Source organism: Pseudochaenichthys georgianus, chromosome 6, assembly GCF_902827115.2.
Source record: "Pseudochaenichthys georgianus chromosome 6, fPseGeo1.2, whole genome shotgun sequence".
NCBI classification, from domain to species: Eukaryota; Metazoa; Chordata; class Actinopteri; order Perciformes; family Channichthyidae; genus Pseudochaenichthys; species Pseudochaenichthys georgianus.
Genome location: NC_047508.1, coordinates 13,444,428 through 13,471,025, shown reverse-complemented (window position 1 = coordinate 13,471,025; position 26,598 = coordinate 13,444,428). Strand labels below are relative to the sequence as shown.

Below are 26,598 nucleotides of genomic sequence, written 5' to 3'. Positions count from 1 at the left end.
TGGACACGTACACACAGTCTCAAAGATAGAGTGATCAGGAAGTGCTTCAAAATAATTTAGAAAGACATATTTGGAGATTTGGAGAAATGACCTAAGCTCAATCACAGTGACATAAGAAGCATGTGCTCTGTGTGACTTTAGAAGTGATTCATCTCTGAACATGACCACCGCTCTCCGTAGTCCACAGTGTGTGAAGTGATGTCAAAAAGCTGTATGTAGCTACTAAACCCCGCAGGAACTACTTTGCTAATTTGACACATTGCATGATAATCAGGAGAACTGCATAATTGAAAGGAACAAGAACATACTTTCCGGAGCCAACTGAACTACTGTTGCACTATAAAAGTAAAAAACGTGTGATCTGTTAAAATGGAATTTCAGACAGGAATTGAAACCCTACCTGTCTAGCAAGAAATATATATTTGTATTTAAATGGCATTGGATGACTATATTTTCATTGGATTTCCTGGAAAGATATCTTAGCAAAGGAGCATACAAATGATTTTACTTTCATTACGACATGCAGTGGTAGCAGTCTAAGTCGAATGCCAATATGCTTTGATTTAGAAAGTACTTAGCATGTGGACTGGCTGGGTTTTGCATATCATCATAAGCTTGTTAGCGATGACACACCTAATGCTGATGGAAAACAATCATTTTGAAGTATATGTACATGGATATAGCCAGTTTCCTATACTTTCCGCCAATATTTGTTGAGACATTACACTCATAAATGTCAACGTAAGATTGCAGCGAGAGAAAAAGTCAGGGGATCACATAAGAAATTAGGGTTCAACCTCTGGGGACCATGACTCTGCAACATGTTATCAATTAACGCGAAAGGTTATTGAGACAAAAGGGGTAAACCTTTGCTCTCATGGCAGCTGTACTGCCAGTGTGGCTAACATCTCCAGTGAGTTTACTTGCTCACAAACACAGCAGAGGGAATATGTGGTTGTTGTCTGAATAACTTACCCAATAAGGCTGTACTGTGTGTTTAGGTATCCATTGTGAAGAGTGAGGAGACCAAAGTTCGTCAGGAGGACCTCAGTAAACTGCTGTATGAAGTCCAGCTTCTCAGAACACAGCAGGACAACATGGAGTGTCAGATGCAAGACATGAAACAGTGAGTACAGAGATGTTGTTTGTGTTCCAATACCCGACCCGGCCCTAAGCTGCTGCCCCGGGGCCCCAACACCTCAGGAACAAGCTTCATTATTGTCAGGAGGTTGTATATTGTTCCGTTAGTTGCAAATGGAAATTAGGAGTTTAGGAATGTGTAAAGCGACCATCACAAGTCCTGGGTTATTTTATTATCTTAAGGTCCTGTTTTGTAGGGGCCTAGTTTAAAGACCTTGATTATTGTGGTTATTATTTCGTTTGTGTTCATTTAATAGATAACTGGTTGGTGTCGTGGTAAACATTCAAATATGTGATTCAGTATGTGAATGCAAACTAATTTACATACCAATCTGAAAAAAAGTGATTTAATTTGACGGTTAATTTTGTCCACTGATTAAAACATTTTAAGCCTGACTATGACTTGTTTTAAATGGCCTTATGGTCAATATTTAGTTTGTCTTTTGTAAAGAACATATAGTTAAGAGGAGTTAAAGTTTACATTCAGTCGGTCTGTCAATTAATCCTCTAAATTGGAGCAAATCATCCAGTGGATGGACTTTTTCTCTGGGGCTTTTGTTGCTGAAAATAGCTGCTATGTGTCTATTGTTTGATGGAGCTGCTTTGTGCTCAGTATTGTTTGCTAATGACAGGAGAGAATGTTCACCTGCTCACCTGACTCACACACACACACACACACACACACACACACACACACACACACACACACACACACACACACACACACACACACACACACACACACACACACACACACACACACACACACACACACACACACACACACACACACACACACACATTTTTGTAGACGTGGACAATGCCATATTCCGCCACGCAATTTAGTCTTTAGTATATTGTGCAGACATGATACAAGTTTTCTACTTCTGAATATATACATATATTTAGAATTGATATAGATATATTGCACAGTAGATCGCTTGCAAAAGGGTGATGATAAACAAAGACATCTTGGAAGTGAGCCTACCATACCTCTGTTGCTCCTTACTTCAGCGTTAGAGTTATGGCTCAATGCTACATTCGGTGCTACTAGTATAACACACCTGAATGTCTTACCAACTGGTTGATGAGAAAAACGCAAACGAAAGTGATGTTCAACTAAATGCATATAAAACAAGCTATGTGTTGGGTAAGACACTTCCAAATCTTAACCAGGTTAAAATGAAGATTTGAGCGACCACCTCTTATAAATGTCTGTCTCCTGTTTGCAGGCAGAATGAAGTCCTGTGGAGAGAGGTGGTCTCACTGAGACAGAATCACACACAGCAGCAGAAAGTCATGAACAAGGTCAGTCTTTACGAGTGCAAGTGTGTGGGTCTGAACTATAGGTCGTACCAGTATTACAACAAGGGAGATTCTCTGGAACAACTTTAACAGCCATTGGTGTGTTCAGAAGATCTATGTGTGTGTGTGTGTATATTGTCTGTGAATATAAGAGTGTATGTGTGTGTATATACTACTACTGTCTATCATTTAAGGATTACTCAGGAATAACATTTCAGTGGTGTTATCACTTCTTCTGATACCTCTGAAAGAAATTATTTTATATACATTATCTGCCAATTGTCCTGCAAGCACAACTAAGGGAGCCTTTTTCATTATGTATCAACTCTATGTTTTAACATGTTTAAAATCAAATATATGTATGCTCCTTATAGTGTTAGGCTTGTTTTGTCATACAGTATAGATTACATGTATTGTCTTGTAGAACGAATTATGTTTTTTTGGGTCATTCAAGTTATTGTCCTTTACCGTTTTGATGTATTTAGAGAAGGACAAACTGTGGGTGTGTGTGTGTGTGTGTGTGTGTGTGTGTGTGTGTGTGTGTGTGTGTGTGTGTGTGTGTGTGTGTGTGTGTGTGTGTGTGTGTGTGTGTGTGTGTGTGTGTGTGTGTGTGTGTGTGTGTGTGTGTGTGAGTGAGGAGGAGGATGCTGATTCATGCTGTGCTTTTTCTCTCATTGCCAGCTGATTCAGTTTCTGTTCAGCCAGATGCAGTCCAACACACCCAGCACTGTGGGCCTGAAGAGAAAGCTGTGAGTACACACACACACACACACACACACACACACACACACACACACACACACACACACACACACACACACACACACACACACACACACACACACACACACGCACGCACGCACACACACACACACGCGCACGCGCACACGCACACACACACACACCCACACACACACACACACACACACACACACACACACACACACACCACACACACACAGGGCCACAGTAGGGCAGAGGGAAGGGCTGGCTCAGCTGACAAACTGAACAATCTAACTCAACAAGGGCTGTGAATGGAGACAAGTGCTGAATCAGTCAGTCAGACACACACAAACACACACATTAACACACAGGGAAGGCAGAGCAGTGTGCATGACCCTGTGTGTGAAAAATGCTGGTTCAGCTTTGTTGCTGAGTGGGAACAAGGCCGTCATGAGAAAGGAAAGGCACGCTGGAACACAAAAGTACAATAGAAACGTATATGTCAGAGTCATTGTGCGACCTGGCAAAGGTGCAATGTTACCCTATGTTTTAATGATAGTTATTTTCGGCCTTACCTTTTAACATCTACACACACTGATAACTCACTCATCCATCACTCCAACCCCTGTCATTTACTGTCACATCTCCACATGGCATATTTAAAAAGCAAAACGGTAGCATAACAAACTTCTGTTAGGACACTTGTCTATTCAGAATATCAGTGTCAACATATTGATGTTTAGCAGATTCAATGTTTACCATGTACATTCTTTGTTGGGCGGGCTCGCGAGCTAATATTTCCGAATTAGCAATAAACACCAAATACCGTTGCGTGATTGGAATGCTGTTAAATACCAACTTATTCAAATTCATGGTAACTTGTTTATTGTTTTATTTAGAGGAAGTAGAGATACACACTTAACTAAATCCAACATGTTAACCAACAATTATAAATCTAAACCAATGCCCACCCAAAACTGCTCAAATGCATTAAATGAATTATTACTTTCATGATAATGACATATATCCTTTAAAAACAAAGTTGTAATTGAGAGAAAACTATTGTTCCCTTCAGGCCCTTGATGTTGGACGATGGCTCTCCCAGCCCTCCTGTCTCCAAGTTCAGCCATAATCACCCAATGGAGTCCATGCATGAGCCCTTCTACATCCAGTCGGTGAGAAAATAAGAAATTGTTACATACAGAGATGGGAAACTAAGTAAATTAACTCAAGTACAATTTTGAGGTACTTTGAGGTATTTTAATTGTCTTGCTACTTTTTACTTCTACTCCACTACAACTCGGAGGTTAATAGTGTACTTTTACTCCATTAAATGTATTTAACACCTTTAGTTACTTTACAGACCTGGATTAATTACATTACATGTTACTTGTTAGACGCTTTTATCCAAAGTGACTTACATACTCAATACCGTGGCCAATCCCCACAGGAGCAATTTGGGCTGAAGTGTCTTGCCCAGGGACACAACGACATGCTGACTGCAGTGGGGTTTGAACCTGTGACCCCCTGGTCCAAACACCAACCCACTGCGCCACACACCACTATTAATGATGTGAATTACTGTATAATCAACACTTAAATCAGACTTTAGTTACACCTGGGGTAAATTCACAAGCTACCCTGCAGTAAACAAAGTCATTCAAACTAGCTACACCTTTACCAGCTTTGAGAACACTTTAATGATCAATCATTATAAAACATATCATATATATTATTCTGAAATGGACCAATCTGCATAATGAGTACTTTTAATTTTGGTTGGCTATTTTGATTGCAGGACTTTTACTTGTAACCGAGTATTCCTATACTCTGGTACTTCTACTTTCACTCAAGATCAGAGTACTTCTCCCACCTCTGGATACATATAATGTATACCACTGTGCTTCATAACCCCTAAAGTGTAATTAACATACATCAAAATGGTAAAATTACCTTCATTACGAAAACTAAACCTTTTGTAGAGTGACCTGTGCTTTGCAGCCTTTGTCAGTACCAGAGCATAATAAGTAAGCTATTTATCTCCTGACCTGACCTACCACATTCAGATCAAATGTTGCTGGCAGACAAACACAGTAAACATAAAGTTACTGGATGGCCTTTCTAAGTGTTTAGCCATGTCTGTGATTTACCACAGTATTTATTAGACAGATAAGATATCATTCAGAAAATAAAAACTTTCATTTGAATCTGTTCTTTAATCATGCTCTTTCCACTACATCACAGACAGTATATTATCTGGACATGCTGCTCTGAGTTTATCTGTTATGTTGCATCGCCACTAGAGGGCAGCAGGGCACAGTGACATCGTTTGATGGCCGTACCGTAGATGTGCTGTGCAGTGTACATTATTGCAGGCTGTACAAACTAAAGCCTTGGATTGAAGCAAATTAATATTTGTGTAAAGTGGTTTGTAAATGATAATTACACAAGGGAACCATACTGCCCTTCACTTGATACCATTTTTAGACTTTTGTTCCCTCCCTGATGAACTGGCATAACGCATAATAAAATGTCGATACTGGATAAAATATATGGAAAACACAGTATGCTAGCTTCAATTAAAGAGTGTTTTCCATATTAATTAGTTTGTTTCAGAAAGGAACTATATTTTAATAACATTTTCATATCCCTAATATCTTGTATATTTGAATGATATTCAACACTTTAGCTTAACCACAACAAATAAGCTGAGATAGCAACCACTCCTACTCTGCTAGGCTTGTAAGTCAAACTAGTTTGGCTATTTTTTGTTTTGTTTTAGTTTTCTTATCCATCTTAAATCTGGATTTAGCTATGGTGGATACCAATCTGAATTACCAAAACCATGTGAGATCATTAAAAGGTATATTTTTCAATTACAGAGAGAGCTAGGGAAATAGGCTAAGGCTTTAGCTAAGTCTAGTTTGTTGCAATGTAACTTGACACCAATGCTTTGGATCAACACATTGGGCCCAATGAGAGAAATGTTGGCAGAGGAGAACCCACATAAGATCATCAAACACACAACAAAGTACTCTTTTTCTTTCCTTTTCTTTCCCAGCCATCCAATGATACTGCTTCCTGCTCTGCTAGTGGGCTGACTGGAGGACCAATCATATCTGATGTTACTGATATGTCTCAGGCCAGTATGGCCCTCCAGATGCAACCTGAAGAGGCCAGGTGAGTGATGCAAAATAACTTCACCATTGCTCATTGTAGATTAGGTAACCTCAAGAATCAGCTCCACATCTATTGCAACATCTATAACCCGATATTGTGAAAGAGATCATTCATATTGGCAGGGGTGACTGATTGTTTTGCAGGTCAAATCCAGGCTACTCCCGAGTCCTAATTTTATTATTGGTTATTCATCCATTTTGAACCACATGTTTTCCATATTGAAATTCATTTTTTGTAGACCACTGCATCGTTTTCACACGCACATACACATATCGTTGGTGCAAAGACGCTTTGGCACTTGGTATTAAATGTTAGTTCTCTCCTACAACTTTATTGGGTTCTGTCCGATTGGTTCAGCCAAAGTGGATGCGGAAAGGAATTAATAGCGTTCATTAGCTCACCTTTAACAACATTTCTCCATCTTCATCCAACAGGGAGAAGTGCATGATGCTTATCAAAGAGGAGCCTGTGAGTCCAGGAGTGAGAGGAGCAGGAAAAGGAGGCAGTGTAGGCGCAGGAGAGGCCATAGCATTGAGCTCCTCCTGTGACGTCTGCTCCTCTGAACCTCCTGTCCTCCCCGTCGCAATGGTCCAGTCTGTTCTGGAGGGGAGGGGCTCTGTGGCGTCCATGGTGGAGAGAAGGAGTAAGAGACCTGCAATGGACAGGTAGGCGTTCACACAGATCACAGGTGGGGCACATGGAGAATGCAATGTACACAGAGATGTTTGTACAGAAGTGATACAAGTAGGGAACAAAGTGACCCTTTGAGCCTGTGTTATATATTAAGTATGTAAGTGTACGTGTGTGTGTTTGGTTTGCAGGGTGGAGGTTTCAGATGAGAATGTGGATATGAGCCTGGAGGAACTGCAACAGCTGCTGCTCAGGAGCCATCAGCAGAATGTTGTGGAAGCTGGGACCAGCGCTGTTATGGATGTCAGTAGATCTGCACTATACAAATGGAAACCCACAACTTGTTTTACTCCACATAGATTCATATTTGTCTGATATTTGAAACTTCAAATTGGTATTGGTGCCAGACTCTCCTTATACAGCACTCTAAATGAATAAAAGTTGTCTTACTAATGTGTCTCTCTCTTTCTCTTTTACTCTAGCCCTTCAGTTTAAGCCTGCCTCTGACCGAGTGGAACTTCACAGAGATGGAGTCCAACCTCAAATCAGTGAGTCATAGTGTGAGAGCTGTTTAACACGTGGACACAGTTTAGAAGAGGACATGTACTCTGGATGAACCACTCCGTTAAACATGCAATGACAAGTCCATCTCAATATAGCATGATGGTTGATTTGATTGTTGTTGTTCTGTTAAGGCTTTCACCGTGTTTCTGTCTTAGAACTTTAACAATTCCACAGTGTGTTCAAAAAAGGTAATTGTAACATTTGGTCATCTGAAATCTATATATTTTTTAGCATATTGTTCTACTCTGCTTCCCCCTCTCGGCACTTCTGGTTCCAAAAAGCCAGACAACTGAGACACTCATCGCAAAGATACATTGATGTGGTTCACGCAAATAACACCAAAGTGCAGAAAAGTTTGACCAGGAGGAGGTTTTTTCAGCCCAACTATCATATCGATTGTACACACGGCTCCCACTATGAAATGTACTTTCCCCCACAACCCTCTTCAGCAATGTACCCATTGCTGAACATCTATGCTAGCAAAGTATTCAATAATGTGATGAAGTACAATTTTGAAACACCTTGTATTGAAATGACAGGACGGTGAGGCTGTTCAATCTGTCTTGACATATTGTGGGCGTTAAATATTCTCTCATGTGGCTCACCTTGTGAAACGCTCTATCACTGCCAGCAGCTGCCGCAGGAAGAGTGCAACAAATCCCACTGGTATACAGCACTTCTCCAAAAAATGCTTTGCAGCTGCATTTTGAAGATTGCTTTTAAAAGCTGAAGTGGAGAGATGTTAAGTGGGAAATTGGTTCCTTAGAATAATTTATAAACTGGTTCAAAATCATTTAGAGACGTGTTTGCCTGATAAGCCATTTGGAATGTGTCTTCATCAGTGATTCCGAATATCAAACAGCACTGTTGCCCATAAAGTTGGAATAATTTAGTTTTCACACACATTCCTCTTTTTATTCCTATTTAATTTTCACTGTGATAAGATTGGAAGACAACGATCAATACCGTTTTTAAAAGATATGCACTTTATGTATCAAGAATAAATCACATTGTCACAATCATTAAATGAGAAAAGGTAAAAAGTAATTTACGGTGTATTATAATACCATATATGATGAACTTGTGTTCTGCAGGGCCTTCTTTATTTATTTAAACATTAGATGTGTGAATTGAATGATTGTAACAACTAGTCACGACAAGCTAGTCCCAATGTTTGCGGTTGAGTCCTAATCAAGTCATAATTGGCTGTCCATAATTGGCTGTCCATATTGCAATTCATACAACCGCATTATTTCCGGACGCAATTTATTTCATACAAAGGCAAGGCAAGGCAAGTTTATTTATATAGCACTTTTCAACACAAGGCAATTCAAAGTGCTTTACAAAAAATGAAAGACATTAAGAAAATGGCATTTAAAATCAGTCATTAAAAAGAAAAAAGACACTTTGGCTCTCTTAAGATTGATTGTAATAAGATTGACACTAGGTGAATCCCACAATACGATTTGTATTGCAAGAACAATTCTAAAATGATGATATCCTGTTGCATGAAAATTATTGATTTGTATTCCAAATACATATTTTCCTCAGTTTGTTACTTCCCAATACTATCAACACATCTCTTATTGCGATACTTGATTCATAACTAAAATGAAAAGTTATGAATTAGCTTTTATTAAAACATCGCACATCTTTGCGCCCTTTTTTTCACCATGCAGGGGTTAAGCCATTAGTAACCCATATCCAAAGCACAGAGGCACATGTTTTATGATACCTTTCACTATATAAATGGTGGTTGGAGAGCACAGGGGAGGCACTTTGTTTTGTCTCCGGGGCAGGAATCAATACTCACTCCTGAGCTTACTCAATAGGCGCGTTCACACCGCAGTACTTTTCCCACAAAGGTTCATGAGAACTTAGTTCATGAAGTTCTCATGAACTAAGTACATATCTATGGGTGTAGGTACCATATCTGCTCGGGGTACCATATCAAGCCCCCAGGAAGTGCGCCGGACTCAGATGAAAATATTCGTGCTGGCCAAACGGCGGTACTACACTTCCGTTTGGTTGCCATGGGCCCGGAAACACTTTTCCCCATTGACTTACATGGGGAAAGAGTGGTCTGTAAATCGTTGGATAATTTTTTTTAAATTAAATAAACTACCCAGTATGAACACTTGTATAGCCCTTATTAAAAACATTCGTTCCTCAAGTTGTAAAAATGTGCTAATAACATTATTCTGAGAGTTATTTACCTCTGCATTATGAACGCGCATCTAACCCACGGGACCGCGCCGCCCGGCACGTTCATGTTACGTGTCCCGACCAATCAGAGCACACTGCTCACAGGGAGGGCGGGGGCTGGAGCTATTGGAGCTACAACGAGCCGTTAAAGGCAGAGAGTGAAATTCAGTCAATACACCTAGCTTACAGAGATGCTGTTTGAGAAACCAATGTGAGTTGCGTTTATCTTTACCCATGGATGCACAATAAGAACGGACCCATATCGTCTTACTGCCATCCCACGGAGCTGTAATAATGGATATATTGCACATGTTTGCTGCAATTCATTATCATACTACATGGGCTGTATGATTAAATCTTGTACCATAAATGTTGTATTAAATAAAGTTAGCCTAATATTACTTATTATTATAAGTATATATTATATATATATATATATATTATATATATATATATATATATAATATATAGTGCAATAATTCTTTCATGCTAAATGAAGCTCTGTTGCTTGGATATCACTAGATCCTGTTACAGCGTAATATTGTACATAACGATTGATGTGTACATTAGCATAATTACTAGCTAGCCGATAGCTGCTAACTGCCGCCTCGTTAATATCAAACCATCATAATAATAATCCATTACCATGCTGTCATGAACGTGCGGTGCTGTTACGTGTACGCAAATTGACGTGCTTGATGTGAACGAGCATTTTGATTAAAGTTGCGCATGCGCTATGAGCGCATATACGGGTACTTCTCAGGCATGCCGGGTAATCTGTGACGTTTCGCTCTCTCAAAAGTTGGGCCATTTTATCATCATGCGCTAATTAGCAGGGTTGCGTTCCGATAATCCAAAAATCAGCTCCTAAATTCTAAGCCTATCTCCTATTCCTTGACCTCTGAGTGAAACGTCACGGGGTTAAGGGATAGTGGATAGGAGAATTCAAAAGGACTTAGGAGAAGAGACTGCGGTACTTTAGAGAATCCGAATGCACTTTCACTATCCGACGTGTTTATGATGCGCCAGCGGACGTGCGTCTGCTGCTGTGGGGGAACTATGGAAACTACAGTTTTCTATAGCGGACTACAACATGGATGTATAATAAGAATAAGAAGGAGGGACTACTGTGAACTCATCTAGAGACTCTGCACCGTGTACTGAGGCTGTTGCTTTTTGCTTTATGAACGTGGACAACAGAGAAACATATTCTTCATGACCAAAGTTGGAATTGAAATAAAAAAGGAAAGTGAAACTTATGCTCGTCACCCTCTCCCTCCAGTCCACATTAATACCAATGATCCCAATATGTATGATTGTATGAAAATATCTTAAAATCAATACAGATGTATTTATTATAAACGTTAGTCCTTAACATCTATCACTGTGTATATCACCATTCAAACATCTTTTAAAAGTTGAACAAACCCCACACAGCTCAGTGAAGACTGAAATGTTGACTTTATTTGATAATTTCAGTAAAAACTAACGTTCATATTTCTCTTTTTGATTATAATACTGATGAACGTTCAGAACAAAGCACTTTGGCAACTTACCACCTATGTTTTAAAATGCTTAATAAGCACTGTAACTTTCATGATATAATTTCTCGGTCATAATCGGTTGTTTCTGTTAACGGCCGACTGTTGAGTGACGGCAAATGCTGCGGCTGCAATGCATTGTGGGGCAGCATTTTCTCCTCTCCTTTCGGTAAGGGAGGTCCAGTGGTTCCTAAGCTAAAGGAGGTTATAAAGGAAGTTTGAAACCTCCTTTCCTTTCATTTGGAGAATTCGAACGGCACTTATCATGGCTGCCACTGAGGGACTTCCGGGTCATTTCACTCCGTTAGGAAGGTTCCTAAGCTAAATGGACTATTGGAACGCAACCCAGTTCTTATTATACATCCATAGAGGCTTCTCAATACTCAAATGTCCCCTCCTCGACTCCTCGGTCCTCCGGTAGTGACCCAGAAATGAATTTCAGCGCGCCATTTTGAAGGACATCTAATTTCTCTAAATGCACACCGAGGACCGAGCATCGAGCATCGAGGAGGCTCTCTGGAGGAGCTATAACCGAGGATACACTGATGGTTCCTCCACGGCTCCCCCGCGGATGCATTTCCGGGAACGGTGGAGGCGTGACACACGGCCGGACTTATCTCAGCCAATGGCATCCCCTGGATATTATATTAGAAACTGCTTTCATTGCGTCGCGATGTTTCCAGAGAGAACAGCTGTGAGGTCCGTGCAGAAAATGTATATTACTCAGTATAACAGGGCTACTCTCTTTATTTGCTTTAGTTTAGTGGGCTAGATAACTACAAACAAAGAGTCGATATTTTTCTAAGACCATTTAGTGCTTCACATAATAAAATACACAATGGCTGTAGCCTGATTATGCTTTAGGAGCTGTAGGTGTGTGTGGTAGGCCTACAGTGTGTAGGTGTGTGTGTGGTACAGTGTGTATGGTGTGTGTTGTAATGGACAGTGCGTAGATGCGGTGGACAGATGGGTCCCAGTTGGTTTGGTGTCCTCTGCTTATTTTTAATACTTGTAAATACAACTTTTGGCCCGTAATTTCAATTCCCCATTTCAGCGACCAGAGAGAGAGAGGGGGGGGGGGGGGGATATATGTCCAGTCTCTGATTGTGTTACGTTATTATGAGTGCTCTCATACTTTAAATTGTATATGTTATATCTTGGATATTAACAGACAACAGAACAGTTGGTTATTTAACAGGACCCTTTATTGCTCTCTCCGGTGGTTCTCCCGCCACCCCCACTTACTGTAACTGTCGTAAACATGCCGTAACGTATATGACAACTCCCCTTGTAGTCAGTTAACAATACTATGACATCTCCCTTTTTCCCTTTTAACAATATCAACATATATCAATAACTTAGATATCTTTTCTTTAACAATTCAACACATATCAATAACTTGGATATATTTTCTTTAACAATATCAACACATCAATAACTATGACATCTCCCCTTTTTTTCTCTCTTTTTTTTTTACAATATCAACACCCTTTTTTTTTATTGAACTGTCCCCTCACAGGTCAAGTCTCTGGACAGGTTTAACAGGTCTACCAGACCTGGTTTGGATCAGTCCATCAGTGTTCCTTGTTGGACCAGGCGAGCCATGTTCTGGGCTCATCTGAATGTCTGGTGTGTTATTCCTGGGATTTGTGTCGTCGTTCGCTGGAGGCCCCGCTACGGGCACCGCTTGGAGATGTCGACGGTTACGTCTGTACAGAGCACCCTGCTCCGTCTCGATGAGATAAGACCTCTGTGTAACACTCTCACCTGCCACTACTGCAGGTGTGGACCAGGTCTTTTGATTGTCCAGTCTGGTGAGAACATGGTCTCCTCGCTGCAGTGGTGTGAGCTCTCTCACGCCATGGCGCTTGTTATAGTAGAAGGCCTGTTTGCTCTTCTCCGCAGCATCTCGAGCTCTGATGTGATGTCTGCTCGGCCACTTTGGTTGCAGGTTCTTGGCCAGAGTGGGCAGCGTCGTCCTGATTTTCCTGCCCATTAGGAGCTCTGCCGGACTGACACCCGTACTGCTGTGTGGAGAAGAACGGTAAACCATTAAAGCAAGTAGGGGGTCCTTTTGTCTCAGAATCCCCTTTGCCGTTTGGACTGCACGTTCAGCATAACCGTTTCCTTGTGGGTTGTGGGGACTAGAGGTTGTGTGCGTACAGTCCATGTCACAGGCAAAGCCTCTGAAGACATCGCTGCTGAACTGCGGTCCGTTGTCACTGACAACCTCCTCCGGTATTCCGTGCCGGGCAAACGTGGCTCTCAGCTTCAAGATCACATGTGCACTAGTCGTGGTAGGCATGTGGAGTATCTCCAGGTATCTAGAGTAGTAGTCAGCTATGACTGGGTAACTCTCTCTCTCATGTTCACATACATCTATGCCAATTCTCTTCCACGGCCTGTCTGGGAGAGGTGTTGACAGGAGAGGCTCTCTGTTCTGTGCTCTCCTCTGCTCTCGACAGTACATGCAGTTCTCGACTTTGTGTGTGATCTGTGTGGCTATGCCAGGCCACCACACCGAAGTGTTGGCCCTGTCTCTGCACTTGTTAAGACCTTGATGGCCCTCATGTATGCGTTCTAGTATCTCTGACCTCAATCTCCCTGGTATCACTATTCTACTCCCTCTGGTCACTACCCCATCATGCATAGACAGTTCGTTCCTAACGGGAAAGTACTCCCTAACACAGGTGTTTATGTGTGCTAGGTGTTCAGGCCACCCCGCTTGTATGTACCTGATCACTTCTTGGAGCTGCTCGTCCGCTGCCGTCTCCGCGCGGATGCTGTCTATCTTTTTCGGCGATGCTGGAATGCTGCTCATCACAGCTGCCACGTAACACTCCACGTCTGTGTCTCTACTGAGCTCCTTGTCTTCCTGTGGGCTCCTGGACAGTGTGTCTGCCACCACCAGGGTTTTCCCCGGCGCATACTCAGCCTCCGGGTTGAACCTCATCAACCGCACGAGGAGTCGCTGGCAGCGGAGTGGCACATTGTCGAGATCCCTGGAGTTCATCAGTGGGATGAGGGGTTTGTGATCTGTAATCAGTCTGAATGCTGGTAGGCCGTGGAGATACATCTGAAACCTCTCACACGCCCACACGCTCGCCAGGCACTCCTTCTCTATCTGAGCGTACCTGGTTTCAGCGTCGCTCAGTCGCCTTGAGCAGTATGCTACCGGTCTCCTCTCCTCGCCATGGAGCTGCAGCAGGACACCGCCTATCCCATAACTGCTTGCGTCTGCTGAGACCACTGTGCTCCTGGTAACATCATAGTACACCAGGGTAGGTGACGTTGTGAGGAGCTCTTTAACTCGCTCAAAGGCTGCTTGTTGCACCGGACCCCACATCCACACCGAGTCTGCTTTTAACAGTGCATATAGTGGCTGGCCCACTGTGGAGAAGTCTGGAATATATTTCCCCAGGTAGTTGATCATGCCGAGTGCTCTCTTTAGTTCCTGCACGTTTTCTGGTGGTTCAAGTTTGCTGACAGCAGACACTTTGGCCGGGTCGGGTCGTACACCATCTTTGTTGATCACCTGACCCAGGAAGTGCAGCTCCTCCTTTCTCAGCACACACTTCTCATTGTTCAGCTTCAGGCCTGCAGACTCCAGCCGATCCAGAACCTTCTGCAGCCGCTCATCATGTTCGCTGGTGTTGCTGCCATGGATGATGATGATGTCGTCCATGTAGACGGCAACGCCATCCAGCCCTTCCAGCGTCTCTACCATCTTCCTCTGAAATATCTCAGGTGCGCTGCTTATCCCAAAGGGAAGACGTTTAAAACAGTACCTTCCGTACGGCGTGATGAAGGTGGTCAACCTCTGGCTGTCTTTGTCCAGTGGGATCTGCCAGAACCCTGACGCTGCGTCAAGTGACGAGAAGACTGTGGAGCCGCTGAGCTGAGCTATCATCCCCTCTGATGTCGGCAAGATGAATCTCTCCCTTTTGACAGCCTTATTAAGCTTCTTTAAGTCCACACAGATGCGTGTTTTTCCAGACTTTTTCTGGACTGGCACCATGGGTGCGCACCACTCTGTTGGGTCAGTCACGGCTTCAATGATGTCGTTGGCTTCCATCCTCTCCAACTCCTCTTTCACTGCACCCAGGAGCGGTATGGGGACCCGGCGTGCTGTGCATACTGCATAGGGCTGGTTATTGTCCTTTAGAGCTATCTTCACAGGCTGTGTTTTCAGTAGGCCAAACTCCTGTTCACTGGTGTTGACCTCGCCCACTCGCTTTACTAACCCCATAGCTACAGCTACTGGCCTGCTGAGTAGGTTATTCACACTCTGCCCTCTAATGACATAGAGCCTGCATGTGTATGTTTTTCCCTTGTAGCTGGTCTGAGTTATAAACTGCCCTAAACAGTTCAATCCACCCCCGGGACCACTCAGCACCTTCTTTGGCCTCTGTAGAACCCTTTTTGGCTCCAGTGTTTTGTACACAGTTTCGCTTATGATACTACAATCGGCTCCAGTATCTATTTTAAATTCTACAGGTGAGCTACCAATCTCTAATGTGACTGTCCATTCATTATCATTGTGAGGCATGCTATTAATTGAGCCCAGATAATAATACTGTCCATCTTCTGATCCCTCACCCTCAGTCACTTCTCTCACCTGCTTGCTCTTGCACACCCTTTCCCAGTGTCCACTTTTCCCACAAGTATTGCAAGTAGACCTCCTTGCTGGGCAGTCATCCTGCTGGCTGTGTGGCATTTTGCCGCACCGCCAGCACTTCCTGTGGTCATTCTCACTCTCTCTCTCCTGGCGCCTCTCTCTCTGTGGGTGCCGCCACTTCTGTGTTGCACCTCTGCTATGCCTTTGTGCTACTTCCTGCACGACGTAAGCCCGCTCCCCCTGATGGTTAACTTGAGCTTTTACCTCCTCTGATTGACGCGCCTCTTGTACCGTCATCTCCAGAGTGAGGTTAGGGATCAGCTGTAGCCTCTGAGACAGATCCTTGTCTAGAATTCCCACCACGATTCTGTCTCTTATGTTTTCCTCACGAGCCGTTCCGAAGTTGCAATGTTCCGACAGCTCATATAGTGCGCGGATGAATGTCTCTGCGCGCTCTCCCGCGCGCTGCACTCTCCCGCGCGCTGCACTCTCTGGTTGAAACATGCCCGTTCATGTATAACGTTGCGTCTCGGGATGAAATATGCATTAAATTATGCCAGTACAACATCATACTGCGACTCATTTTCCTCTTCCCCGTAGGTAAAAGAGCTGAGAATGTTCTCTACTTCCTTCCCGAGCGCATACACCAGCGTGCTTACTTGAACTGGACCTTCTTCTTTGTCCAACTTAGTAGCTGTCCTGTACCGTGTAAACCGTTTCTTCCAGTCTGACCATTCGGCGGGTTTCTCGAAACAAAAACTCTCTGGTGGTTGAAACTCGACCACTTCTGGCACCATGTAATATCTTGGATATTAACAGACAACGGAACAGTTGGACCCTTTATTGCTCCCTCCGGTGGTTCTCCCGCCACCCCCACTTACTGTAACTGTCGTAACATGCCGTAACGTATATGACAACTCCCCTTGTAGTCAGTTAACAATACTATGACAGTATATATTTATATATTTATATTTATGTGTGTGTGTCCGCATCTGTAGCCTGTTATTGTCTCATTATACCGCACTCTCAATTAATTCAAAGTAATTATGTGGGGGAACAATGTTCAGCTGATCTAACAGAGATTATAAAATACAGGCTATGACAAAACACTCGACAGCTGATGCAGCTGTTGCCACGTAATAATGAACGGACGTCGCTTTAATATGACTGCTCAGAGGAGAGGAGTTCTCATTTCTTTAAACGTCTGCTGCTTCCCCTCCTCTCTCATCGGTTCCCCTCCTCGGTCCTCCGCTCGCATCTCCTGTGGGCGGGACTAAGTCTCGAGGAGGGGAGTCGAGGAGGGGAAATTTAAGAATTGAGAAGCCTCTCATGTACCATATCTGCTCGGGTGTATTTCTGTCGCACCCGTCATCCGTCATATCCGTTATATTGTACGGCATCTCACCGCAACTCACCTCGCTCTGCTCCCAGCGCTCTGCTGCCACACACCGGCCGTCTGCGGAATTGCAGCCGGAGGAACTCGGGACAGCTTGTTATGTGTGGGGTGCTATGGTGGGGTCCCATGTACTTGTGCACATAAATAATGTTTCTAATTATTTACAATTAAAAAATATATATTCTGCGTTACTTTAGCCAACACTTTTATAAGGCCACTAGATTAAATAATTACGAAATGTGTAGATAGAATACATATCTTTCAGGTTGTTATTTTGTCATTATGTTTAATGTTTTATTTACCTTTTAGTATTTGTACATAGTATCTGAACTTTGGAGAGGAGTTGGGAGACACACGACACATCAAATCACATCTACAGATCAAGACGAAGCGAATAGAAATACTCCCATAGGCCTACTCCTAGCGTGAAAATGTTTGTGAAAACGTGTGCAAAGTCTCCGAAAATCCTAAAAATAAGCTCATATTTGAATTTCCCATAAAAAAACACATCATTCAGTAAAAACAAGGCCCCACTGATCATCTATTCCAGGGATGTCTGGCTTGAGTTTCTACCACCAGGGAAAGTGGACAAAAGTGCCCGAGATCAGCCTCTTAATTTACCCAGGGCCTAGTGCTTGGCTTTGGGCATGAACATTCAGGAAACTATTTTATTTTATTAAATATCTGAACTTTGGAGTGGAGTTGGGGGACACACGACACATAAAATCACATCTACAGATCAAGACGAAGCGAATGGAAGTACTCCTATCGTGTGAACATGTTTGTGAAAAACGTGTGCAAAGTCTCCGAAAACGGAGCAGTGGCTGTGATGCTAGCTTTGCGGCTAGCGGTTAGTTGTTATTGTTTGAAGTCGTTGCTATGGAAACAACATGACGGAGAAAAAATTAACATCTTCTACATATAATAACCATGATAATAACGGATAAAGTAAAGAAATTAAGTGTAGGCTATGCCTGTTTGAAGTTGTTGCTATGGAAACAACATGACGGAGAAAAAGTATAATCTTCTACATATAATAACGGACAAAGTAAAGAATGAAGTGTAGGCTATGTTTAAATGTTCGGAATTTGACCGTGTATGATGGCCCTCTTGAGTTGCCGTACAATCCGTCATATGACGGATGACGGATGCGACGGAAATACACCCGAGCAGATATGGTACCCCGAGCAGATATTGTACTGACACCGGAAGTCCCCGGAGTTGGGGACTGGCTTCAGTAGAAGCTGCCTCCACCGCTCCCATGTTTTATTTTGTGTTTCCATAAGTTAGTCTCTTTGCGTTTCTACGCTGGGCTAATGCTAATAATGCTAATGCAAGGATAATAAAATGGCGGCTTCACAAAACTGTTTGGGAGTTTTACGGGGCGTGGTTTGCATTCCGCCCAGCCAATCAGAAATAGGAACCTTTTTCTCCCACGAAAGTCCCTGCTCTCTAGCAGGGACGGAAAAGGGGGTGAAAAGGTTCTCATGAACTAATTTTAGTTCCGGCACTTTTTGGTGTGAACGCAACATTTCCGAACTATATCGGAACTAAAGTGGGAAAAGTACTGCGGTGTGAACGCACCTCATCACTCCACTCTAACACACTGACACTTCTGTTGGTCTTGAGAATCTGCAGGATTTATTCAAGCGCGGAGATTATACGCTTCTCAGTCCTTTCAACACAGGCGATCATATGGTCATAATTGGTTTTAATTTTCAGAATATTAACTTTGGACATAACCGTTTTATAGAGAACCTCAATGCAACTCAATATACTTTTTCATGCCATATGTTAAAGGTCCCATGTCATGCTTTTTCGGTTATTACCCGTCCCCTTGTGTGTTATGTTGCTTTTTCTGCATGTAAACGGTCTGCAAAGTCACAAACCCTGAAAAGACCTGTCTATGCTGCCCCAGAACGCCTTGTTGGAGATTTTTATTTTTCCATTTTTTTCTTCCTGGGTCGTAGTGACGTACGGGGCTAAGTGACGTAACGGCTACGCGGACTTCCTCACACACACACACACACACACACACACACACACACACACACACACTCCGCTCCTCGAGCCTCAAAGGGCGGAGCAGCGAGCCCCGCAACGTCCTGCCAACACGGCACCCAGACCCCACGCAGCATTCTCATCTGTTAGTCATATACTGGTGTCAGAGAGAACGGTTGACAAGTAGCTTAACAAAATCACTTTAACAAGAGGATGTGGCAGTTTGAAAAGAAAGTGGAAATGCAAATTGATGTGCTTCTTGGAAAATAGCCTTCCAATCTGAGTGTTTCGATTCATCCCTGGCCAGATGACCACAATCAGGGCTCACAGTCTATATTAGGAACACAGTGGAGAAAGGAAGTGTCCACATATTGCTGGTGTGGGTGTTGGCAGCCCAGCTTCTGTATGAAAGGACAGGCCTTTAAACATCAAATGTATCACCTGAATGAGCACATGTTGAATAATGAATGTCCAACATAGCACAAATGTTCAACAATTTGTTATGACATTAAAGGTGGGGTAGGTAAGTTTGAGAAACCGGCTGGAGAAACACTTTTTGTTATATTCCATGGAATGCTCTAACATCCTGATAGCAATGAATATCTTAAGTACTTTGACAAAAAATCCATCAAAACATTTCATCTGTGGAAGCCGTAGCACTGTAAAAAGCACGACCAATCATTTTAGCCGGCCCGGCTAAAATAACTGGATGGCCTACCTGCCTGTCAGCCTTCCATCTGTGCACAAACTTATCTCGTGCCCTCATTGGTCATGTGCGCGTTCGTGTGTGTTGGAGGAGGGACTCTGTAAGGAAGTGGCAGTTTTTTCCCGGCTCTGTATTTTCAAATTCTAGCGCATTCGAGCTGGTTTCTCCAAAATTACCTACCCCACCTTTAATGGTTAGTTGATATACTAATTGTACGTATGTTTTCTGTCACAGTACATGTTCCAGAACCAGGAAGCGGAGGCTTTTCCAGCTGCTGGCTGTGAGGAACAGTGATCGATATGTGCTGTGGACTGTCTTTCCTGAAGTGGAAGGTAACGATCCTGTGACTTATTCCATTGGTAAAGTGCTCAGTATTTGTTATTATCTTATTAATCCTAGGGCTGAGTCACTAAAGTATAACGCTGGGGATATTATATATATTTGTTAATATCAACGAATCCCATGAAAACACCAACGTATTGGTCTTTTTTCAAACATGACTTCTACAGCCTTTATGTGAAACTCAGCCCCAAGCCCACAGGTTCCTACCCAGGTGGAGTACAAACAAATGGTTTCCTACCCATTCCAAAAATATAGAGTATATATTTTCCTTAAAAAAGGGAACATCTTCCCAAAGCAGCAAGGCAATGTCATTGCTTTGTTCCTGCAAACAGATTCAAAAGCACATTTGTTAGGGGCTATTTACAGACATGGGTTAATACACATTTTGTGCACCAACGTGTATTTCCAGCAGGATGCCAGTGTTTTTGGGACTGACCTTAAGAAATCTATAGTTCTGTGTTGCAAATAAAATGATAATCATTGCAGCACTGTTGTGCATTGATGTGTTTGGAATTTGGACAATAATAGTACATGGGGTTTCTTGATGATACGTAAGACTCATCCTTAAAAACACACATTTATGTTATTGCCACCAACATAACAAGCAAACATTTTGCAGATATATTTTGAACTGTAGATAATTGTAATATTATAATAGTTTTAGAGCATTAAGTAGAATATACATACATTTTCCTTTTAACTCAATACTCATGTGCCATGTGTTTCCTGAGAGAGTTTGTTCTATCCATATTGTCCATCATTGGACAATCCGACATTGTTTTGGACTAAAGTCAATTCTTGAGAACATGTAGCAGAAGCTTTTATGAGGCTTATTGAGACATGAGACAATTCAAGTTGACATTCCAATTGGTTTCACAACATGATAGCCTTCCATTTTACTCAGATATACCAACAACATCTTAAAAATGAAATGGTTATTGACTCTAGCTCTACGGTCTTAAATGACTACACTTCAACTACCTTATGATATTGATTAGGTAGAGAAGAACACTTTAACGTCACTAACCCTGATGGAGAATACAGGGTCCCTTTCATGTATTTAAATCCAAGAGTTTAAGATTATTAAATTAACTGTTATTTTCCTTATCTTCATTCCTCCATGCGGAAGTGCTGTGGTTGTCATATTTTCTTGTTTCTTTCCTCAGGACACAGAAGCGGTTGTTCCCCTCATTATTCCACTCTGCATGGGTTTGATCCCACGGCCCTGCCAGTACAAAACACTGTATCCTCAGTTTCCAGCTCTGTGGGCATGACTGCTGCCTGCATGAGGACAGACACGGGTGTAAGTGTCTCATAGTTACCCTAAGAAACAAGTGTGTTATGACATATTTATATCTAGACTCCAATATTAAGCCAGCTGGATGCAGATGGTGCATTCTTGGCTCCAGCACTTTAGTCTTTGTGTGAGAGGAAGTTCCTGCTTGTGGAAGTGAATTTTTCTCCCTCTACTATATAAATAATCTATTACGGATGTACAAATGAATATTTTTTATTATTTTATCCTTATGACAAGTATACTGTATTTGTATTCAAGAGAAAACGTTGGCAAAAAAGGGGGTGATGTAGCATATTGTATATTACAAGTTATGTGGTTTTCTTTCAGTCTGTGTAAGGGTGTTGCAAATTGAAGGGCTCCTCATATATTTCATGCATTTCAAATCATGATAAATGTGTTGAGATAGATGAGAAGGGAGTAATACATCTGATTCTGAATGATATGAAAGGTTTTATAACAAAATGGTTTCAAGCCACAAAATCTGAAAATAAACCTTTTTTTTGAACATATCCTGATAGGAGATTTTACACCCTGAAGCACCCATCTAATGTATCTTTGCACAGTCCTGACATGTAGCTTGAGACTTAGAGTTACTTCTCTTCTGTCTATTTAAATGTGAAGTTTAAAGGAAATAGACTTCTCATTTAACACAACCACGAACACCACTGCATTTTTGCACAATCTGTACCACTAGTTTTAGTTCTGACAATAGGTAATTTATGTTCTGTTTGTAGATGACAAACAAATGCATACTGGAGATACTGGCCTCATTTACAGAGTTTTCCCAAACTCAAAAGCAAAATGTAGGCCTAGAGTAATGAATGTTACCGTCTTCATCTGGAAACAAAGACCACACATTAGGCGCATTCACACTGCGGTACTTTTCCCACAAAGGTTCATGCAAACTTAGTTCATGCAAACTCTTTAGTTCGCATGAACTAAGTACAGATCGCGTTCACACCGGAAAAAGTCCCTGGGGGAGGATTAGGCAAATGAAGCCGCTGATGTCACTTCTTCTTCTTCTGCTTTGGGCTTACTGGCAGGCCGCAAACCACTTCACGGCGTATACTGCCGCCCAAAGTCCCCGGCCGGAAGTCCCCGGAGTTGGGGACTGGCTTCAGTAGAAGCTGCTGGGAGTCCCAGCAGCTTCTACTGAAGCCTTCCGAGTAAATCGCCAGAATGCCGACACCTCCTCATCTCCCATGTTTTATTTTGTGTTGCCATAAGTTAGTCTCTGCGTTTCTGCGCTGGGCTAATGCTAATGCTAATAATGCTAATGCGAGGATAATAAAATGGCGGCTTCACAAAACTTTTTGGGAGTTTTACGGGGCGTGGTTTGCAATCCGCCCAGCCAATCAGGAATATAGCTCTTTTCTCAAAAAAGAGCCGCTCGAAAGTCCTTTCGAGGGGGGTAAAAAGGTTCGCATGAACTAATTTTAGTACCGGCTCTTTTTGGTGTGAACGCGATCATGAACTAAGTTCGCATGAACCTTTGTGGGAAAAGTACCACAGTGTGAATGCGCCTAATGCGCCTATTGAGTTAGGACTTGAATGTGCATAGAAAATAGAATCCCCGAAACAAAGTAAAGACAGTGGGATGCTACTTTTTGTACTTTGAAAAAAAAGAGAAGAATATTAAACTGTCCAGGAGCCAGTCTTCAAGAAAATTTCATTATGGTTGACTGTGTTTGATTAAATGTATGGTGGGGTGGTTACTTTAGAATTGAAGTTATGGAACGATAAATGAAAAATAACTATTTGACTATTGATGTAAAATATTAGTCCTCATCACTGATTGCAGGCAACAGTTTAAAGGCTGACTTAATGATAAATATTCCTCTGGGAAACTTCCTTGGGATGAGTTGAATTGTGCAATACTGTACAGAACTGTGAGAACTCACAAAATTGCAATACATGGATGACCGTAGGAATGTAGGATACAGCAACTGTGAGTGTTGGACTGGAACACAGGTTATATGCACTGAGAAGGAGAATGCTAGTGTGTGAGTCTAAAAGCCCTGCAAGCTCTTTACTCTGAGTCGGACAAAAGCTTCAACCAGTGATTTAAGTTTTGGGGATACACACACCAGCTAAGCTACGATGTAGGCTACCACAGCTAGCTCTGTAGCTTAATCAGAACCACTTAACGGATCATTTGTAATACAGCTTCAGGAATGTTTTCTTTACACAACAAGTAACTGGACATTTAGTCCCATATGTGTATCTAAAAGCCCAATTCAGATGAAAAATATTTGAAATAACTGACCAGCCGACCACAAATGTTATCGTCAGAGTTTTGCGCTGCTAGCAAGGCTAAATATAAGGGAAATGATTTGCATTAGCTTTCAAAAAGGCATTGCATTTTTTCGATTATGTACCTTTGAATCTGTCGTGTACTACTACTACTTATTTTGACTTTAATGACTATAACTTTCCTATTATAAATATTTAACTTTGCATTGAGATTGGCTTCAGAGTGATTCTGCAAAAGTTAGAAATCAATCCCACTGATATAGAAATGATTACAATTGAAGTTAAAGAAGAATTACTAGCTAATAGCTGTGTTCATATTATGATTATAAAATACATTATATTTAATTTGCCAAATTAGAAAGCTAATGCAAACTGCCCGTTGCAGGTTAACATCTTTGTGTCACACACTCCTTCTTTGTGCAGGGGAGAAAAAACAAGCTGTGGTGTATAACAAGTGAAATTGCACTAAAAATCACAGTCGTATGATATTTGAGAGTATACAGTACATTTTAGACATAGAATTTATTCTTGTTCCTCATGATAATATGAGTGTTAATGATTTTCTTTTCAAGAGTGATGAATACGCACATTCAGTTGCTGTTGTGTTCTTAATTTATTCTGTTTTCCATATTAATAATTTGCACTGGACATGAATGGATGTGTGTTAAATGACATTTATGCTTGTCGAGATTGCATATAGATAAGGAAGTATTTGTGTTTCTGAGTGAGAAAATATCTGCTGTAAAAAGACTGGCATCCCACAGGCACTTCCAACGAACAACAATACGCCGTATAATACCCTTTCTTATGACAAAGCGTACATGCAAGTACACCTGCTATCAACAAAGACACACAGGCGATCTTGGTGCTTGGATGCTTTTGAAAATGGATGCCAACCTGCTAAAAATGTGAATTGTTTTTGCAAAGACTAAAGTGTATTGTTACAGAGAGTCAAAGAAACTGAACATGTATTCCACCTGTGTATGAACTTTTTAAGTTGTTAAAAAAAATAAAACTGAAAGAAAGCAGACTAAGAGGCATTAGTATTACTCATTTTTAATTAGTATTGGAATTGTTGTTAATTTGCTCTCTGCAAATACATGTTGTGTATGCAATTAACCATGCAATGTCCACAGGCAACTGTAAATGTGAAGCTGTCTGCATAGGGCTGCAGTGAGAACAATGCTCAATATACTAAGAGTGTGTGGTGAATTGAAAACTAAAAATGGTGTCTTTGTTGCGTTTGCGGAATCAAAAGTACAAGAATATAAATGCAGGAAATGGATTGATCATTGTGTTTAGTTCTAATGTAAACGTCAACAAATAGCCTGGCTGTTAGTAAAATAAAGTCAATTGTAAAAAATGAGCAACTTCAATTACAGTTTAAAGACTACAATGACACAAAAAAGAACAATGTTAATAAGAACATTTCATCTTATTATATATTTTATACTATATACTTATTACGTTAAAAACATGTATTCATTAAAAACAGAAGTGGTCAAAGACTCAACCCAGGTGATGTCTCTGCTAATTCTGGTTTGTTTGATCCAATTCTGCCAGTTGTATTTCTCCGTTGCTGATTTTGATGAATTTTGGGTCGATTTTGAAGATTAAGGGTTAAAGTTATCCACAGTAGAGACAATCATTTGTATCTCCTGCTCTCTATATCCAATGGTCTACTCATGGTAGTTGACATCAGCCCACCGAGAGTAAAAATATGGCCACTTTCTGGTTAAAACTGCCATTTTTGATACTGAGAATGTTAGAATTTGAAATAATTACTTTGAAAATCATGTATCTGAATGTTTTTGTGAAATAAAAATGTAACAATTCAAGTTAAAAAAAAATGAATAGTCAAATTCAGATCCCAAAATTGCAAGTGAAAAAAATTCTAATGCACATTTTCGGTGTTTAAAATTCGACATCAAACATTTCGGGGTTTAAAATTTGATGTCCAAAATTGCGATGCAACATCATCCGGGCTACTCAGACAGGATAAGCAATCGAGTCCGAATGCAATCAAACCGACTTCTGGCCTATCAGAGCCAAACGGCGAACTCCGGGACAGAGTGCGGTGAAGCCCACTGCTGCAAACTGTAGGCGATTGTACTATTTTGAGAGTTTGAACAAACCAGACCTTCATGTATTAATGTAGAAAATAGTCAGCACATTAAACCATTATGAAAGTAATCATTAGTTAGCTCATTGTTCAAAATGAGCTCCAACTACACACAGTTAAGTCAACTCTTGCATCGGTAATAACAATAAAACAAATGATATAATATAATAGTATAACTTGTGTCTACTTTAAATTAGGGCTGTCAGTCGATTAAAATATTTAATCGCGATTAATCGCATGATTGTCCATAGTTAATCGCGATTAATCGCACATTTTTTATCTGTTCTATAGAGGGATATATTTCAAGTTTTTAATACTCTTATGAACATATGAGTGAACAAATATGCTTTATATGTTTGTTTATTATCATTTGAACAATGACAAATATTCTCATGAATATTAAACACACACACTCTGAACATTACAAATATTTGCCTCAATTCAACATGGAACCTCTCTCATACAATACAAAGTGTGTGTGTGTGTGTGTGTGTGTGTGTGTGTGTGTGTGTGTGTGTGTGTGTGTGTGTGTGTGTGTGTGTGTGTGTGTGTGTGTGTGTGTGTGTGTGTGTGTG

At 41.4% G+C, this 26,598-nt stretch overlaps 1 protein-coding gene across 1 annotated transcript in view; it reads left to right on the top strand.

Moving 5' to 3' along the window:
- Positions 1 to 24,877, top strand: part of hsf4 (heat shock transcription factor 4) — a 29,135-nt gene extending 4,258 nt beyond the window's left edge. Inside the window, exons 4-13 of the mRNA XM_034084480.2 lie at positions 1,002 to 1,126; positions 2,373 to 2,448; positions 3,127 to 3,194; positions 4,244 to 4,343; positions 6,230 to 6,348; positions 6,783 to 7,013; positions 7,170 to 7,281; positions 7,461 to 7,526; positions 20,244 to 20,341; positions 21,518 to 24,877. Coding sequence (XP_033940371.1) covers positions 1,002 to 1,126; positions 2,373 to 2,448; positions 3,127 to 3,194; positions 4,244 to 4,343; positions 6,230 to 6,348; positions 6,783 to 7,013; positions 7,170 to 7,281; positions 7,461 to 7,526; positions 20,244 to 20,303 — 957 coding nt within the window. The 3' untranslated portion in view covers positions 20,304 to 20,341; positions 21,518 to 24,877. The remainder of the gene's footprint in view (positions 1 to 1,001; positions 1,127 to 2,372; positions 2,449 to 3,126; positions 3,195 to 4,243; positions 4,344 to 6,229; positions 6,349 to 6,782; positions 7,014 to 7,169; positions 7,282 to 7,460; positions 7,527 to 20,243; positions 20,342 to 21,517) is intronic.
- Positions 24,878 to 26,598: the final 1,721 nt, after the last annotated feature.